The sequence below is a fragment of the Macaca thibetana genome, chromosome 15 (assembly GCF_024542745.1).
Source record: "Macaca thibetana thibetana isolate TM-01 chromosome 15, ASM2454274v1, whole genome shotgun sequence".
Taxonomy (NCBI): Eukaryota; Metazoa; Chordata; class Mammalia; order Primates; family Cercopithecidae; genus Macaca; species Macaca thibetana.
This window is the reverse complement of record NC_065592.1, coordinates 3524885-3541150: the sequence shown is the minus strand read 5'-3', so window position 1 is coordinate 3541150 and position 16266 is coordinate 3524885. Positions and strand designations below refer to the sequence as shown.

Below are 16266 nucleotides of genomic sequence, written 5' to 3'. Positions count from 1 at the left end.
CTGGGGACTGTTCGAGGCTCATGCTGGGGTGAGGTGAGGCGCACACAGATGCTTTGACCTGCAAGGCTGGGCATGCACACACGTGCACATATGAGCACATACCCACACATGCACACACACACACACTCACGGGCGCGGGCACACAGCCCCGGCCCACCCTTCGGTGCCTGCTCAGGTGCTGTGGTGCCAGGCCCTCAAGAAGGTGGCAGGGGCAGTGTGTGTGGCTGCCGCATGGTGCTCCCCACGTCCACATATGCCCCAGAAGGGCTACGACCAGCCCTTTGCCTGTCACCTGGGAGGCCTGGGATGAGGACCAGGGCTTAATGAGTCTCAGGGGCACAAACAGTGACTGCAGGCTGGGCACTGAGGGCAGGAGGGTCCTGGGGCCTCAGAGCGGCCTCTGTCTGCCGGGGCGGCCCAGGCCAGCAGTGACCACGGGGCGGAGCTGTGCGGGCTGCGTCTGAGTGTCTGGGGGTGGTCCCTGGGCGGGGAGAGGGTAGCAGAGCCCAAGGCCACACCTGCTGCATCCCTCCCCTCCCGACCCAGGCTGGTGGCTCCGGGGAGGTTTAAACACTGGCCTTGGTGGCTGAGGGAGGAGGAGGAGGATGAGGCAGGGGCTGCTGGTGCTGGTGCTGGTGCTGGCTGCAGGGTCCCAGGTGCAGGACTGGTACCCCAGGGAGTCCCACACCCTCAACTGGAACAAGGTGAGCCATGCGCCGCTGGTCCCTGAGCCGGGCACCGGCCCTGGAGCTGGAGGAGGCTCCTGCACAGTCTCCCGGTAGGGGCCCAGGAGCAGGGCTACCAGGAGTTCCAGGCACAGGCGATGCCCACCTGGCTTCTCCCACTGCAGCCTCCAGCACAGGGGCCCCGCAAGCTGCAGGGCAGAGGCAGGGAGCCTCGAGGGGTTCAGGGGAGTCGGGGGTTCAGGAGGGTCAGGGTGGAGGGGCCCAGAGAGCTGTGGTCGAGGAGGTTGGAAGACGCCGAGAGGGCAGAGTGGGTGTGGAGCAAGTGGGGCATGTTCTGTAGCGGGAGGGCCCGGGCACCTGCAGAGTGAGCCATGGGAGCAGCACTCATTGGCACAGTGGTGCCCAGGGCGCTGGGGTTGGCAGCAGGCAGAGTTGGGGGCCGAGGGCCGGCGGGAAGGGAAGTGGCCGAGCAGTATCCAGCCCCTAGGAGGCCACGTGGAAAGGAGCCGGGGCCTCTGAGGTAGGGAGGCCTTCCACCTGCTGGTGCCACGGCCCAGCCCTGTGCTGCCTGGGGTCCCTGACCTTCCGGGCACCTGGTTCTCTGCAGCCCAGCTCCAGTGGCCAGGGCTTGAGTGGCCGGGACTGAGGCGGCACCCAGGTGGGGCTGGAACTCCGGTTCACAGAAGGGTCGCTTGTCTCCTGGGTTCTCTAGCTGGGAACCTCGGGGGTGGGGACAGCCCCTGGATGGCAGCTCTCGTCCCCGCCCACACACCTGCTGCGCAGTTTTCAGGGTTCTGGTACATTCTGGCCACGGCCACTGACGCCCAGGGATTCTTGCCGGCCAGGGACAAAAGGAAGCTGGGGGCGTCCGTGATAAAGGTGAACAAAGTAGGCCAGCTCCGGCTGCTCCTTGCTTTCAGCCGGTGAGTGGGCAGCGCCCCCCAGGCAAGGGTGTCCCCTTCCAGGAGGAGGGAGCTGCCTGGGGGCTGGAAAGGAGTCTGGGAGGAGCCTGTCTGTCTGGAAGTTCCACAAGAACCGTCCCCCAACTTCCTCCCCCTGAACTCCAAGGAAGCCGCCTGCAGCCCCTGGGGCCCCCACACGGGTGGGAGTTGGGAGTGTCTCCCGTGCCGTGGGACAGGCCCCGGTCCGAATTGGAAAATCCTCACACCACAGAGCCTCAAATTGACAAGAGTTGGATAGTGAAGCAAAAAACTGGAGACCTGGTGCCCCAACCTTCCCAGGTCCCATGGGAGCAGGGGCGGGACCGAGATGTTTCGGTGGCACTCGGTGGCCGGAGTGGGGGAGGAGGGGTTCCCTGGTCTGCAGCCTGAGCCCCTGCCTTGCCCCAGGTTGAAGGGGTGCCAGTCCCAGGAGGTGATCCTGAGGAAAGACGGGAAGAAGCCGGTGTTCAGGAACACCTGTGCGTATGCGGTGGGCCTGAGGGAAGGACGGGAGGGCGGTGTGCTCGGGCTCTGAGCCCCGGAGGAGCTGCGTGGGACGCCTCTGTCCCCTCGGTGCCTTGAGCAGGCCTGGCCCGGGAGGGGAGGCCCCAGGAGGGCACTCAGTCCTTTCTGGACACTGCACCCGGCTGGGGGCTCCGAGGCCTCAGACACCAGGGGTCAGGGCTCTGGGTGGGCACAGCCACGCCATCCAGGAACCAGCGGGCATCTCTGGGCATCTCTTTCAGTGAAAGGGGTGAAGGCCTTCCACGTGCTGTCCACTGACTACAGCTACGGCCTGGTCTACCTCCGCCTGGGGCGCGCAGCCCAAAACTACAAGAACCTGCTGCTTTTCCGTGAGCGGGCACAGTGGATGGCAAAGGATGGTGGAGGGAGTGCAGAGAGAGGCATAGAGGGGTGCTGGGCACACGGGGCTGGGCAGGACCCGGGGGTGAGGTGGGCAGAGAGAGTGGGGGTTGGGGCGGTGGTCAGGGCAGGGGCAGTGGAAGCCGAGACCACAGCAGGCAGGTCCTGGAGGTCGCTGAAGCAAGGATGGGGGACGTCAGGAAGAGGCTGCAGAGCAGGGTGGGCCACCCAGGTGGCGTGGAGGCCACCAGGATGGTGGCAGGTGCAGGTGCGACGTTCTGGGTGAGGGATGCAGTGGGGATGAGGAGGTACCAGAGGGGTCCCAGGTAGGAGTCTGCCCGGGATGGAGGGGTGTGGAAGTGACCCGGTGTGGGTTAAGGGCCACAAACCCAATTCTAGGCACCAACCACTTGGGGTACAGGGAAAGGAGTGGCCCTCCGGTTGGAAGGGGTCGAGGGGAGGTGGGGTCCTGGGGTCTCAGTCGAGGCAGGGCACGCTCAGGGTGCAGCAAGCCGGGGCACAGCTGGGGGATGGCTGGAGGGTATTCTGCAAGCAGAGAGGGCTCCCCAGGCAACAGCGTGGTGACCCTGGCTTCCCAAGCCTAGCTGCCTCGTAAGTGGGGAGGGACCCAGAGGCCACTGTCCTCCTGTGGCCGATCCCTGCTTCACACCTAAGCTCTGAGGACATTTCAGCAGCTCCCAGGGTGGCGATGGGGGCCAGGGTGCAGATGCTAAAATGGCCAGAGCTGGAGCCTCTGATGTGATCCTGATCTCAACCTCAGATAGACAGAACGTTTCGAGCTTCCAGAGTCTGAAGGAATTCATGGATGCGTGTGACATTCTGGGGCTCTCCAAGGCCGCCGTCATCCTCCCGAAAGACGGTAAACTGTGCCCTCAGCCTTTTGCCCTACTGGCCCCACCTGCCCGTCCCACCCAACGGGGAGCTGATTCATTGAGGGAAGGAGAAACGAAAGGACCCATCTGAAAGGTGCCATTTTTTTTTTTTTGAGACGGAGTCTGGCTGTGTCGCCCAGGCTGGAGTGCAGTGGCCGGATCTCAGTTCACTGCAAGCTCCGCCTCCTGGGTTCACGCCATTCTCCTGCCTCAGCTTCCTGAGTAGCTGGGACTACAGGCACCTGCCACCACACCCGGCTAGTTTTTTGTATTTTTTTAGTAGAGACGGGGTTTCACCGTGTTAGTCAGGATGGTCTCGATCTCCTGACCTCGTGATCCGCCCATCTTGGCCTCCCAAAGTGCTGGGATTACAGGCTTGAGCCACCGTGCCCGGCCGAAAGGTGCCATTTTAAAGATCTGCCCAAATATGCCTCCTGCCCCGCCTCCTGCCACCCCTGAGAATCGGGGCTTGGCCTGGCAGGCCTTGCACCGACAGCAAGAGGTGCCCAGAGCAGATGCTGCATCTGACCAGGCGGTGCCACGGCTGTGGCTACAGGATCGGGGGCTGCATGGCTGTGTTCTCGTGGTGCCCAAGACAAGCACGCGTGGAACCAGGGGGTGGCCGGGGCAGACGTGTTCATGGCTCGTGTTTCTCCTCCGAGCAGCCAACCCACGCATGGTCGTTTTCCTCTCCCACAGCTTCCTGTGCACACACCATCCTGCCATGAGAGCCAGCGTCCTCTGCTCTTTCCTTCCGAAGTGTGGTCCTCCCAGACCCGGGGAGCATTGTTCCAGACGTCAGGTGGAGACCGCGGCTTGTTGAGAGGTGTTTGGTGGCTCTAGGTCGTTGACAGTGTGAAACTCAAGTGTTTCAAGGGATCCTTTATGATCACAGAAAGAATGAGGAAGAAGGGTACAGGCTGACCGGGTGGCGAGATGTCAGCCAGGCCCCTTCCGCAGTGTCCTCTGGAGCACACTGCAGGCCGCTGCTGTTCCCTGTCTTCCATGAAATAGACCACAGGCTGGCCCAACGCAGTCCTCGCCATGTGCCTTCCCTCTGCCCTCCATGCCGCCGCCATCCTCTGTGTTCCTTGGCACTTTCTCAGGAAGCCGTTTGCACCCAACATGGAGGAGCCCCCAGGACGTGCCAGGCAGCGTGCTGCCCCTGTGGCTGCATTAGGGAGCAGAATCGGCAAAACGCAGTCCCAGAGTTAATGCCCGATCAGGAGAAGCCAACCTCAGCAGCGTGATCACCCGGATACTCGAGTATAGACCCTAGATCATCCGGATACTCGAGTATAGACTCTAGAAGTCTATCTAGGGGCAGCCAGGGCCCAACAACAGCAGGTCTGACTCATTCCATCCAGGGCAGCATCAGGGAGAGCTTCCTGGGGGACGTGGCATTTGGGTTGACCAGGGAAGGGTGGTGGGTATTAAGTCAGTTCGGGTGGGGCTGGAGGAGCAGGGGTGCATCCCTAGAACAGGATGTGACTTCTGAAAAGACATCAGAGTAGAGAAAATGGCTTCTCAAGGAGATTGGGCATGCCAGTATGAGCACGGCGGTGGGGAGAGCCACGCAGAGGAGCAGGAGGGGGCCCACCGGACCATGGCACCTTGAAGGCCGCAGTGAAGGGCTTGGGTCTCATTCAAGGGGTGATTGTAGCAGGACGAGCCACAGACAAAACTCCTCAGACACCGGATTAAAGAAGGAAGAGGTTTTTTATTCGGCCGGGAGTGTCGGCAGACTCGCATCTTAAGAGCCGAGCTCCCCGAGAAAGAAATTCCTAGCCCTTTTAAGGGCTTACAACTCTAAGGGGTCCACGTGAAAAGGTCATAATAGATCAAGTAAGCGTGAGGAACGTGACTGGGGGCTACATCCATCAGCTAACAGAACAAGAAGTTTTACAGTGCTTTCTCCTACAATGTCTGGAATTCACAGATAACACTAGTAGTTTTGGTCAGGGGTTAATATTATTATTATTATTTTAACCACCGGGGCCAGGTGGTGACGCCAAGGTCATCTGGCTATTTATCTTCCTTCTGTTTCTTTCCAACTTTTTGCTTTCTCCCTTTTCCCCTGTCTTATAAACTAGGGAAAAGGGGAGGTGGGGGAGAAGCTGGGAAGGACAACAGGGGAAGTGGTGGTCTCATTCCATATGATGACGGGAGGTTGTCTGAGACGAACCCCCTCGCTGAATGAATGGACCTTCTTCTGGCCAAGGGGGTTCCCAAGAAACCCTGAACCCCTGAACCCGAGTCCTCGGCCATGACGGGGTGAGAGGTCAGACCCCTCAGAGAGTGGTTCTGTGCAGTCCATGGAGAATTCACTCAGCTGCACGTGTACATGCTTCTCCTTTCATGAATATTCATGACTCCTCCTGAAGCTTGTTGAACATCTGTATTTGGCCATCTCCTTCAGCACAAATTCCTGTTCCCTCTGCCCCTCCCTCCAAGTGTCTGTTCCAGGCTTCTGGCCCGAGGCTACGCTTCCCAGCCTGTCAGAAGGGCTGCCTTGCTGGCTGCAATCCCTTATGAGAAATAAAGCTCTCCTGTGTGCAGAAAAGTAGTTAGGAGCCCAAGCAACATGGTGAGACCTCATCTCTACAAAAAATACAAAAATTAGCTGAGCGTGGTGGTGGACGCCTGTAGTCCCAGCTACTCAGGAGGCTGAGGTGGGAGGACTGCTTGAGCCTGGGAGGATCACGCCACTGCACTCCTGCCTGGGCAACAGGCTGAAGCCTTGTCTCAAAAAATATATACATAGGCCAGGACAGTGGCTTACACTTGTAATCCCAGCACTTTGGGAGGCCGAAGCAGGTGGATTACGAGGTCAAGAGATCAAGACCATCCTGGCCAACACGGTGAAACCGTTTCTCTATTAAAAATACTAAAAAATTAGCCAGACGTGGTGGCACACGCCTGTAATCCCAGCTATTCAGGAGGCTGAGTCAGGAAAATTGCTTGAACCCAGGAGGCAGAGGTTGCAGTGAGCCAAGATCGTGCCACTGTACTCCAGCCTAGGTTACAGAGCAGACACCGTCTCAATAAACATTAAAGAGTGGCGGAGATGTGACCACCTCTTCCAGAATCCCAGGCCAAGGCACAGTCATGGAGAGGTGGGCCCAGGTCCCCTGGCCCCCCTCCGATATCTCTGCTCCCTCACGCCGGCTAGCTGCAGAGGCAGGACGTGAGCTGAGCGGGAGCCCCATACTGCCGTCCAGCCTCGAGAACCCCGAGTGTGGGCCTCTGAACCGCCCATTCACCAGGGTGAGGGCAATTGCTCTGTTCCGGGGCCTCCGGCTCTGCTCCCTCCCTTCCCTGGGCCCAGGGAAGCTGCCAGCTCCACAACTCAATCCTGTCAGTGGGGAGAAGGAGGAGGAAGAAGGGAAGGAGCTGGGAGAATGGGGAGAGGGGCCACTTGGGGTCCCACGGACAGGGAGGGAGGGACAGCAGGCGAGGTTAGACGCGCACACACCACCCACACCAGTGCACCTCCCTCTGCGGCGTGCCAGCTGGTGGGTCAGAGTTGCTTGAGGTTCTGTGGGTGCCAGCCGCCACCCTCTGCAGAGCCCGTGCGGTCTATGACGCCCTTTCATCACACACAGCCCTGTGGGTTAGGTCCACTTCATGGCCCTGGAGTGAGCCTCAGAGACACCACAACCTCAGCTGCTTCCTGAACACCACCATTTCCCTGACCCCCATTTCAGAGGCAGCAGCACGGCCAGGGTTCTCTCTGGAGGAAGATGAGAACAAGTATCCAGGGGAGGCTGGGTGCGGTGGCTCACGCCTGTAATCCCAGCACTTTGGGAGGGAGGCACAGGTAGGCGGATCACCTGAGGTCAGGAATACGAGACCAGCCTGGCTAACATGGTGAAACCTCCTCTTTTTTTTTTTTTTGAGACGGAGTCTCGCTCTGTCGCCCAGGCTGGAGTGCAGTGGCGTGATCTCGGCTCACTGCAAGCTCCGCCTCCCGGGTTCACGCCATTCTCCTGCCTCAGCCTCCCGAGTAGCTGGGACTACAGGCGCCCACAACCGCGCCCGGCTAATTTTTTGTATTTTTAGTAGAGACGGGGTTTCACCGTGGTCTCGATCTCCTGACCTTGTGATCCGCCCGCCTCGGCCTCCCAAAGTGCTGGGATTACAGGCGTGAGCCACCGCGCCCGGCCCGAAACCTCCTCTTTACTAAAAATACAAAAATTAGCCAGGCGTGGTGGTGCATGCCTGTAATCCCAGCTACTTGGAAGCCGGAGGCAGGAGAATCCCTTGAACTGGGGAGATGGAGGCTATAGTGAGCCGAGATCGTGCCACTATACTCCAGCCTGGGTGACAGAGCAAGGCTCAGCCTCAAAAAAAAAAAAAAAAAAAAAAAAATTGTCCGGGGGAGCCCACAGGTGTGCCTGCTACCGATGAGCCCCCAGGTGAGCCCACAGCCCATGGACATCCTCGCTCGCTGGCAGCAGAGACAGCTGCGGCCAGGCGGATGGGGCTGGCCGGCATTCCTGGAGGGCCCTGTGCAATTCTGTCCTGGAGTTACAATGGTCACTCCGCTGGGCCTTCGAGGTCCAGGCTGGGGATGAAAAAGTGGCAGGGAGTGGCCTGAGGCTCTTGCCAGAGCCCCATAATTTTGGTCATAGTTTGCAATTCCCAAAGGTTCCGGCACGGGACTGGGCACCTGTGTGGCCCCATGGAAGGTGTTTATTTATTTTTATTTTATTTATTTTTTTTTTGAAGGTGTTTAAAGACCCAGAGTCACCAGTTTGGGCTGACAGCTTTTTTACTGCACGTGACTGGGTCATCTTTCTTCTTTCTGTTAAGCAAAAGCCCTAACAGTTTCAAAGAACTGGATAGGAAGGGCCGACCTCCGGGTGACGAAAGCAAGGTGGACCGTGGGGTCAGGCTGAGTGTGTCTGGCCTGCACTGTGAACGGCCACCGGCTGTGGGAGGTCCTGACATGCCCCAATACTGCAAACTGGGGACATCAGAAGCTCATTCTCAGTTCTAGAGGCCTGGACTTGGGAGTCCAGACCCGGGTGTTGCAGCGTTGCGCTCCTCCAAGGGCGCTGAAGGAGGCTCTTTCCTGTCTATTCCAGCCGCGGGCGGTGCTGGTAGGTCTGGGTGTTCTGAGGCTGGGGCTGTACCTCTCCCATCACTGTCCCCCCTTCTTGAGGCCTTGTCTGCTGTGGCCGGCCCTCCTCCTCTCAGCAGTCATTGGATCTAGGACCTTATTTTGTCTTTGTTTTTTTTTGTGATAGGGTCTCACTCTGTCGCTCAGGCTGGAGGGCCGTGGCATAATCATGGCTCACTCCAGCCTCGACCTCCTGGGCCAAAGCAATCCTCCTACCTCAGCCTCCCGCGTAGCTGGGATGAGTGTGCAGCATGACACCAGCTAACTTGTTTTTATTTTTTGTAGATCCAGGGTCTTTCTATGCTGCCTGGGCTGGTCTCGAACTCCTGGACCCAAGTATCCTCCCAGCTTGATTTCCCAAAGTGCTGGGGTTACAGGTGTGAGCCGCTGCGCCCAGACACCCGATTCCACCCACGGTCTGGGGTTACAGGTTCAGGTGGAACGACATTTTGGGGACACTGTTCAGCCCTGCACAGTCAGCTTCCCCCGATCTGCCCCTGCCAGGGTCAGACCTCCCCAGCACTCTCCCTTCCCCATGGGGGCCTGATCCCTGCTCATGGCCAAAACGTCCTGGGGGTGCCTGGCTTCACACACTCTGCAGCCCCAGGAGCACCTGCCAGCAGCCCTGCGGGGCTCCACTGGGTACTCTGACTTGTACTCACCCTTCCACCTCCGTCACGTAACCAGGGGCAGGGGCGTGACACCTCCACCTTCCCACTCCCACACCCACTGCCCACTTCACCGCCCACTTCATTTGGACTTCGTGTAGCGGCCAAGAGCCCCTACGTTTTCTCCAGGAATGTCTTCCAGCCTCAGGGCCAGCTTCGTCCAGGCCTCGACCTGAAGATGATCACACACCTCCTTCAAAGCCCTCCCCATCAGCGCCGATCAACAAAGCAATTCCAGAATGTCCCAACCCTCAGGGGTGTGGTAGGGGGGAGAGCTTGAGGGGGGGAATGCAAAACCTTGGTAATGACCTTGGTAATGACCTTGGTGTGAACCTGTGTGTCCACAAGGCAGCCAGAGCAGGGAGGGGAAGGTGTCCACGTTTAGTTGATTTGTTGTTTTATCCAGAATGGTGATCTGTGAAGTCTGGAAGAAATTCTGAGTCGTCACAGAGAGTGTGGGTGCTCTGGGACTGCAGGTTGTCTGTTGCTGTCACTTTTGTTTTGTTTTGTTTTGAGACAGAGTCTCACTCTGTTGCCCAGGCTGGAGTGCAGTGGCACGATCTCTGCTCACTGCAACCTCTGCCTCCCAGGTTCAAGTGATTCTCCTGCCTCAGCCTTCCGCTAGCTGGGATTACAGGCATGTGCCACCACGCCCGGCTGATTTTGCATTTGTAGTGGAGACGGGTTTTCCCATGTTGGCCAGGCTGGTCTCGAACTCCTGACCTCACGGGATCCGCCCGCCTCGGCCTCCCAAAGTGTTGGCCTTATAGGTGTGAGCCACCACACCCAGCCCGGGCTGACTTGCACAGAAGTGCCACCTACCTACCCTCTGACTTCTGTCATGTGACCCGGGGCAGGAGATGCGACATCTCCACCTTTTTTTTTTTTTTTTTTTTTTTTTTTTGAGACAGAGTCTCGCTCTGCCGCCCAGGCTGGAGTGCAGTGGCGTGATCTCGGCTCACTGCAAGCTCCGCCTCCCGGGTTCACGCCATTCTCCTGCCTCAGCCTCCCGAGTAGCTGGGACTACAGGCGCCCGCCACCTCGCCCGGCTAGTTTTTTTGTATTTTTTAGTAGAGACGGGGTTTCACTGTGTCAGCCAGGATGGTCTCGATCTCCTGACCTTGTGATCCGCCCGTCTCGGCCTCCCAAAGTGCTGGGATTACAGGCTTGAGCCACCGCGCCCGGCCCATCTCCACCTTCTAAGTACCCCACTGTCACGGGGCAGCTCCTCTCTCAGGTGCTGGGGTTCAGGTCCTCTCCTGGGTCTCAGCAGGTCGTGGCCTGCTCCGGGACTACGCATACCGGTTTCAGTAAGTGCTCGATAGCTCTGCCCCCCAGCACAGAGCAAGTGCTGGGTGGGGGTGCAGGGGACTCAGTATCTCTGGAGGAGGAGATGTTTCTTGCCCTCTCTCCACAGCTAGAGCTTTCACTAGCTACAGAGCTACAGCCAACTCCTGCACCAGCTCAGAAGGTAGAGCCAGCTCCAGCTCCAACTCTGGTGCTAGTTCCAGGATCAGAGCCAGCTCCAGCAGCACACCCAGAGATAGGGGCAGCTCTAGCCACCTCTGTGCCGGCTCCAGTACAGCTCCAGCATCCGCCCTCCAGCCAGGAACAGCTTCAAAACCATTTGCATGGCCTCAAGCCAGTGACAGGTCCAGAGGCAGGGCCAGCTGCAGCAACACCTCCAGAGCCAGAGCTGGCACCAGACATAAAGCGATGGCTGATTCCACAACCAGAACCAGAATTAGAGGCCCCTCCAGCTACAGCCATCTCAGACCTGCACCAGCTCCTGCACCAGCTTCAGCACGACAGCCAGAGTTCCTGCCAGCTCTAGAGCGAAATCCAATCAAGAACCAGCTGTAGCACCACAGCCAGAGCTAGGACCAGCTCTGACACTCTTCCCAGGGCAAAGACTAGCAACAGCAACACAGCTAGAGGCAGTTCCAGAACTTCAGTCCCCGGGGCAGAGCCAGTTTGTCTCCAACACCCATGTCAGTGCTAGGACAGAGCCTGCACCATCTCTGGAGTCGGAGCCTGCTCTGGTGCCAGCTCCAGCCCCAACACCAGGTGGGGCCACACAGGGAGGCGCATCAGACCACACAGCTGCAGCCCAGTTGCGAGGTGTCCTGGGGTCCTGGGCTGGGGCGTTTCTTAGGAGCCCTGAGGTGTTTTCTGGCTTTGCAAAGGCAATGAAAATTTGAGTTGAATTTATCAACAGGTCCTGCCCCCTCTAAGCCAGCACCCGAGCTGCAGCCAGCTCTTATGCCAGGTCCTGCACCCCGGCCTTCCTGGCCTTTGCCTGTGGCTGCAGAGAGCAGGCTGAGCAAGAAGCCTCATCTCCTGGTGTCCCCTCCAGGCTTAAGGCCAGAGCGGTCTGCGCTGAGCAATGCAGAGGCTGCCCAGCCCCAGGACAGCAGCGCGGCTTTCCTCCCGGCCCCTGCGGCTCTGGCCTGTCATCCCCTGCTCTGGAGTTCGCGTCCTGGTCCGAGTCCCGGCACCACTGTTCGCAGCCGGGCGACCGCGGCGAGTCGCTTGGTCGCGAGGCCTCGGTGTCCCGCCCTGCGCGGTGACCGAGGTCCCAGGACAGAGCGCAGACAGGGCGCTGGGCAGGCCTGGCCGGGGTTACCGCGCCAGCCGGGACCCTCGCCCGCCTCAGCACTCATTAGGCGCCTGGTGTGTACCCGCGCCATGGCCAACACCGGTAGAGCCCCTGGTGGGGAAGGGACGGGGCGCGTCGTGGGAGTCCCACGCTGCCCCGGGCGGGCGCTGTTCGTCAGTCACGGGAGCCGCGGATGGCTGGGACCACGGGGACCCACGGGCTCGTGGAACGTCCTCCTGACCCGGCCTGGGAATCCTCCGCGAAAACGGGGAGCCGCGAGTGCCCGCGGCGTGCCCGGCACCTGGCGGGTCGGCGACGGCGCGGCCCCGGCTGCTGGCCCTGTGGGGCGTCGCGGTGCAGGCACTTCCGCAGCTCTGCGTGGCGAACCCACGCGCCCACCCGCCAGCCACGGAACAGCGCCCACCCGCCAGCCACGGAACACGGCGGGCGCGGGGAGCGGCACGGCCGGGGACCGCCGGGGGGCGCTGCTTGGGCGGGGAGGATTGACTCCTGCGGGCCGCCGTCCGCGCTATAAAAGCTGCGGCGCGTCCTCTCGCGTCCTCTGCGCGCGCCGGCGGCTGCCATGGTGGTTCGGCTCTTTGCATTCTCCTGCCGCCCCTTTCCCGAGCGCCTGCGCGGGCCCCGCCCTGCGTTCTTGCTCTCGCGGGCGCTGCGCGGCCTAAGGGACTCGGCTGCCGGCCTCCGGTTGCGGGGTAGGGGCGGGCTCTGACCTGGGGCGTCCTGGCCGCGTGAGCCGCGGGATGGGGCCCGGGCCGCGGAGGAGGCGCCGCTGCTGTGTTCCTTGGTGGAGAGGGCGCTGCCCGGCCCTGCGCGGTTTCCAGCCAGGAAGCTTCGAGAATCCTGGTGAGAGCTCAGTGCGCGAATTCGGAGCTTAGAGAAAAGCATCCGGTTCACCCACGACCCTTCCGCTCCTGCTGCTGCTTCCCGAGTCGCTGAGGCTGTGGGAAGATGTTTGTCGCATCTTTGAAAAATGGATTTCTTAGGCAGTGTCCACGCGTCTGGTGGTTGCCGTGTCACTGTGGCTGCTCAGCGGGAGGCTGTTCTGGCCGAAGGAGGACTGCTCAGTTGTCTGGCGGGCATTCCGCCTTATAGTCCTGGTGCCTTGGTACCTGCAGGGGATCAGCAGCCCGCGTTCCGTGGCACAGTGTTGTAACTCCAGCTCCCCTCCCGCAAATTAACCAGAGAGTAAGGGGAGAGAGTAACCTGGGTCGGATTTTTCTAGAATGGCCCTTGTGGCAGTGAGCTTTTTGGTGGCAGGGATCATCTTTGGTCCACCCTCCTGGAGACCGGGAACGCGGCCTTTTTTGAGACAGAGTCTCGCTCTGTAGACCAGGCTGGAGTGCGGTGGCGCGATCTCAGCTCGCTGCCACGTCTGCCTCCTGGGTTTAAGCGATTTTCCTGCTTCAGCCTCCCGAGTAGCTGGGATTACAGGCGCCCACCACCAGGCCAGCTAACTTTTTTTTTTTTTTGTATTTTTAGTAGAGACGGGATTTCACCATGTTGGCCAGGCTGGTTTTGAACTCCTGATCTCAAGTGATCCCGCCCGCCTCGGCCTCCCAAAAAAATGCAGTGTTTGTGTGATGTCCTTCTGTGGTGTTTGCAAGATTTATACAAAATTGGGGTTTCTTTTTTCTCTAGGACGTGTGCTCACTGGAAACGGCATGTGCTTGGGGTGTTGGGTAAGTTGGTACGTGGGAACTGGAACAGGGTCAATCCTCCAGTGTAACTAAGCCCTGCTATGCGACATCTTCAGTGACTGGAGGGACCAGTCGGTCTTGTGTTCACGTTGTGGCTAGAAGCTGTCTCTCCAGGGGAATAAAAACGGATTATTTCATCTTCTACAGGACACTGCCCCTAGAGGCGTTGCAGCTGTGGCTGCCGTGTCACATCTGTGTCATTAGGTGGCAGAGATTAGAGAGGCTATGTCTACGCTCGGCGTTCTGCCCCGTGAACGTTTGAATGTTTGATAGTCTGACACTCCTGTTTTATGGACAGGCATCTGTTTTCCTTTGCTGGTATCAGAGGGCAGGCCTTGTGAGTGGGCTTTCTAACCCTTGCTCTGGGCTAGGCTGGCCGCTAGGGGTCTGAAGGGATAGTGGGAAGGTAGAGGGCACCTCCAGGAGCAGCCTTCAGGAGTGAGTTTTAAGAACCTGTGAGAGGATCGGTCAGGTCTGGCGTGCGCTGGGTCACGCCATACACCGTGTCAGGATCACGCAGGACAGGACTGGGGAAGGGTTTGCTGGTGTCTGAGTTAATAGCAGTAACGGCAGCCACTTGATTGTGTTTTGATTCTTTGCCAAGCATTCTTTGTTATTTAACACAGGAAGGTGACTTCGCCTGTGATGGACTTCCAGTGTGAGCACTGGCCAGGGTGACCAGGCTGACCTGCACCAGCCCTGATCAAGGTAAGAGGCGAGGCGGAAGCTTGCCCTCCCTCCCTGCCTGCCCTTGCTGCCGGGTGGGTGTGAGTGGCTGCCCTGCAGATGCTGTCCTGGACCTGTCGGCACCAGACAGTTGCTCTGCCGTGCCTGTGACCTCGGGGCAAAGAGGAAGTGGCGATTTCTACACTCAGTGCCCGGGAACCAGTGGGCACTGAGAATGGTTTATGGCCTGACATGACATGACTTGCAGCCAAAGCCAGGCAGCGTTTGGGTTTTGCTTTGGAAAACACCTTACCTGCTTTGCTCCATGAGGGAGGGGCAGCAACATTGCTGGGAACCCTGAGGTGTAGATATGTATAAAGGAGGTGCGTGTGTGTCTGAAGCTCCGGGCACTTGTGGGGTTACCAGGAGTGTGCGTCTCACTCCCAGGCCTTGTTCTGGGAATTATTCTGCAGGTCTGTCTGGGAGGCCTTGGGCAAGATTGACTAAGAGCAGTTGAGCTGGGATAAACAGGCTATTTGGAAACAGGGATCCTCTCCCCAGAATGGGTAGGAATGGGGGTACAGAGGCCAAAGACACAGCCACACGTCCTGCAATGCCTGGGACGCCCCACAGTGAAGAGTGATGTGGCTCTAAATGTCAGCAGTGCCAGTGTTAAATTTCTGCCAAGAGATCATATCAAGAAAGATAACTTTAAAATACAGTTTGCGGAGGCTGAGCGCGGTGGCTCAGGCCTGTAATCCCAGCACTTTGGGAGGTCGAGGCAGGTGGATCACCTGAGGTCAGGAGTTCAAGACCAGCCTGAAACCCCGTCGCTACTAAAAATACAAAAATTAGCCAGGTGTGGTGGTGCGAGCCTGTAATCCCAGCTATTTGGGAGGCTGAGGCAGGAGAATCGCTTGAACCTGGAAGGCAGAGGTTGCAGTGAGCCAAGATCACGCCACTGTACTCCAGCCTGGGTAACAGAGCGGGACTCTGTCTTGGAAAAAAAGAAAGTTTCAGGATTTCATAAATTGGGTTCTCTGAAGGTCATTTGGTGAATCCAGGTTAAAAAACGCTGGTCTGCATCACTGTCCTTGTTTGCTTTTCAGATGCAGAGGCCAGGATGTGGGCCCAGCCCTGTGCAGGAGGCTGGCTGGAATAAAGGTACAGATACAGGCCTTGCCCCCTCTGGGACCATTGGCACTCGGGGTGTTTGCAGCCTCAGAGCCCAGCTTTCCACAAGCCCACCTGCCCCCAGGGCCACAGCTGCATCTCCTGCTCTGCTTTCATTACAGGGATGAGCAGGCTGGCATTGGGGCACTCGCTGCCCCTGCCTGGGTAGTGCTGTGTATTCCAGCCAGGGGCCACTGCCAGGACCACCCCTCCATTTTCATATCGCGATTCTTAAGTTCTGCCATTGTGGTATTCTGGTGGAAAAAAAAAACTGGTTGCTTGGCTGTTTTTGAACTGCCTGGAACCTAAGATCCTGAATTTTCCCTTCTAAGGGGGAAAATATATATGGAAAACGTTTATTTTGAAATACAGAATGAAGTGAATTAAAAGATTTAATGCACACTTCTTCAAGGATAGTATTTCTGTGTTGGCAAAATTTGAGAATAAATTGGCCTTGAATGGAATGGATTGTCTTGACTCAGACGTTGGGAGCAGAGCCCGGCCTGAAGAAAGGTGTTGCTGTGGTGGGATCTTCTCCTGGGGGACAGTTGCTGGGTGCCCTGGGCTACTGGGGAGAGTGCACAGGGCTGGAGAAGAAGTTTCTAGAGAATGAATTGTACATCTCATGGCTGGATTTTGTAAAATCAGTTTTTAAAATAACGCGTAAATCTGTTTTGTTACTAGAACACCTTTTTGTTCTGTTGTGTCACGGCCCAGGTTTAGGGGTACTGGTCATTGGCTGTTGCAGAAGCCGCTGTGTTTGGGGAACTGCCCTGGTGGCTTCAGAGGTGTGTGTGGGTTGAAGGGCAGGCAGGGGCTCTGGAACAGATCTCACCTTGTACTAACACCTGAGGGCTGCCTCCCCAGGATTCAGGGGCTCACCCCAGCCTGACGGCCTGGATCCACAGCGGGCGCAGGGTCCCGTGCGCAGCA

General features: G+C 58.6%; 3 protein-coding genes, 1 long non-coding RNA gene and 2 other non-coding genes across 13 annotated transcripts in view; 4 read left to right on the top strand and 2 right to left on the bottom strand.

Moving 5' to 3' along the window:
- TMEM141 (transmembrane protein 141) overlaps positions 1-16266 on the bottom strand; it is a 191348-nt gene that overhangs the window by 63817 nt on the left and 111265 nt on the right. The window contains exon 1 of one of the 6 annotated variants that reach the window (XM_050760424.1): positions 10508-10511. The exons of the other annotated variants lie outside the window; for them this stretch is intronic. The gene's annotated coding sequence lies outside the window, so the exon portion shown is untranslated. Of the gene's footprint in view, positions 1-10507; positions 10512-16266 lie in introns of those variants that run through there. 6 annotated transcript variants of the gene reach the window in all.
- Positions 1-16266, bottom strand: part of RABL6 (RAB, member RAS oncogene family like 6) — a 136769-nt gene that overhangs the window by 112618 nt on the left and 7885 nt on the right. The gene's annotated exons all lie outside the window — the stretch shown is intronic.
- Positions 550-4176, top strand: LCN10 (lipocalin 10). Of its 3 annotated transcripts, XM_050760350.1 has the most exons (6): positions 550-704; positions 1470-1609; positions 2036-2145; positions 2374-2481; positions 3273-3371; positions 4084-4176. In XM_050760350.1, the coding sequence occupies exons 1-6, from the start codon at positions 606-608 to the stop codon at positions 4110-4112; spliced, it is 585 nt and encodes a 194-aa protein (XP_050616307.1). In that variant the 5' UTR covers positions 550-605; the 3' UTR covers positions 4113-4176. The 3 variants fall into 3 exon arrangements, with proteins under 3 accessions (XP_050616307.1, XP_050616310.1, XP_050616308.1); XM_050760353.1 differs by lacking the exon at positions 2374-2481; XM_050760351.1 differs by lacking the exon at positions 2036-2145 and having other exon boundaries at positions 606-704; positions 2303-2481; positions 4084-4112.
- Positions 12452-15263, top strand: LOC126937147 (uncharacterized). The gene is made up of 3 exons (XR_007719644.1): positions 12452-12640; positions 13436-13476; positions 14121-15263. It is a non-coding gene; the product is annotated as an uncharacterized LOC126937147 (long non-coding RNA).
- LOC126938175 (small nucleolar RNA SNORA17) lies at positions 13645-13776 on the top strand. Its single transcript, XR_007720000.1, has one exon. It is a non-coding gene; the product is annotated as a small nucleolar RNA SNORA17 (small nucleolar RNA).
- Positions 14283-14416, top strand: LOC126938174 (small nucleolar RNA SNORA43). The gene has a single exon (XR_007719999.1). It is a non-coding gene; the product is annotated as a small nucleolar RNA SNORA43 (small nucleolar RNA).

What these genes read in the sequence shown, in the direction of transcription:
- LCN10 (XM_050760350.1), top strand. Translation starts at nt 606, where the DNA reads ATGAGGCAGGGGCTGCTGGTGCTGGTGCTGGTGCTGGCTGCAGGGTCC. An exon ending in GAGGGAAGGACGGGAGGGCG is followed by an intron (nt 2,146 to 2,373) that starts GTGTGCTCGGGC and finishes CATCTCTTTCAG; the next exon opens with TGAAAGGGGTGAAGGCCTTC. An exon ending in CAAGAACCTGCTGCTTTTCC is followed by an intron (nt 2,482 to 3,272) that starts GTGAGCGGGCAC and finishes TCTCAACCTCAG; the next exon opens with ATAGACAGAACGTTTCGAGC.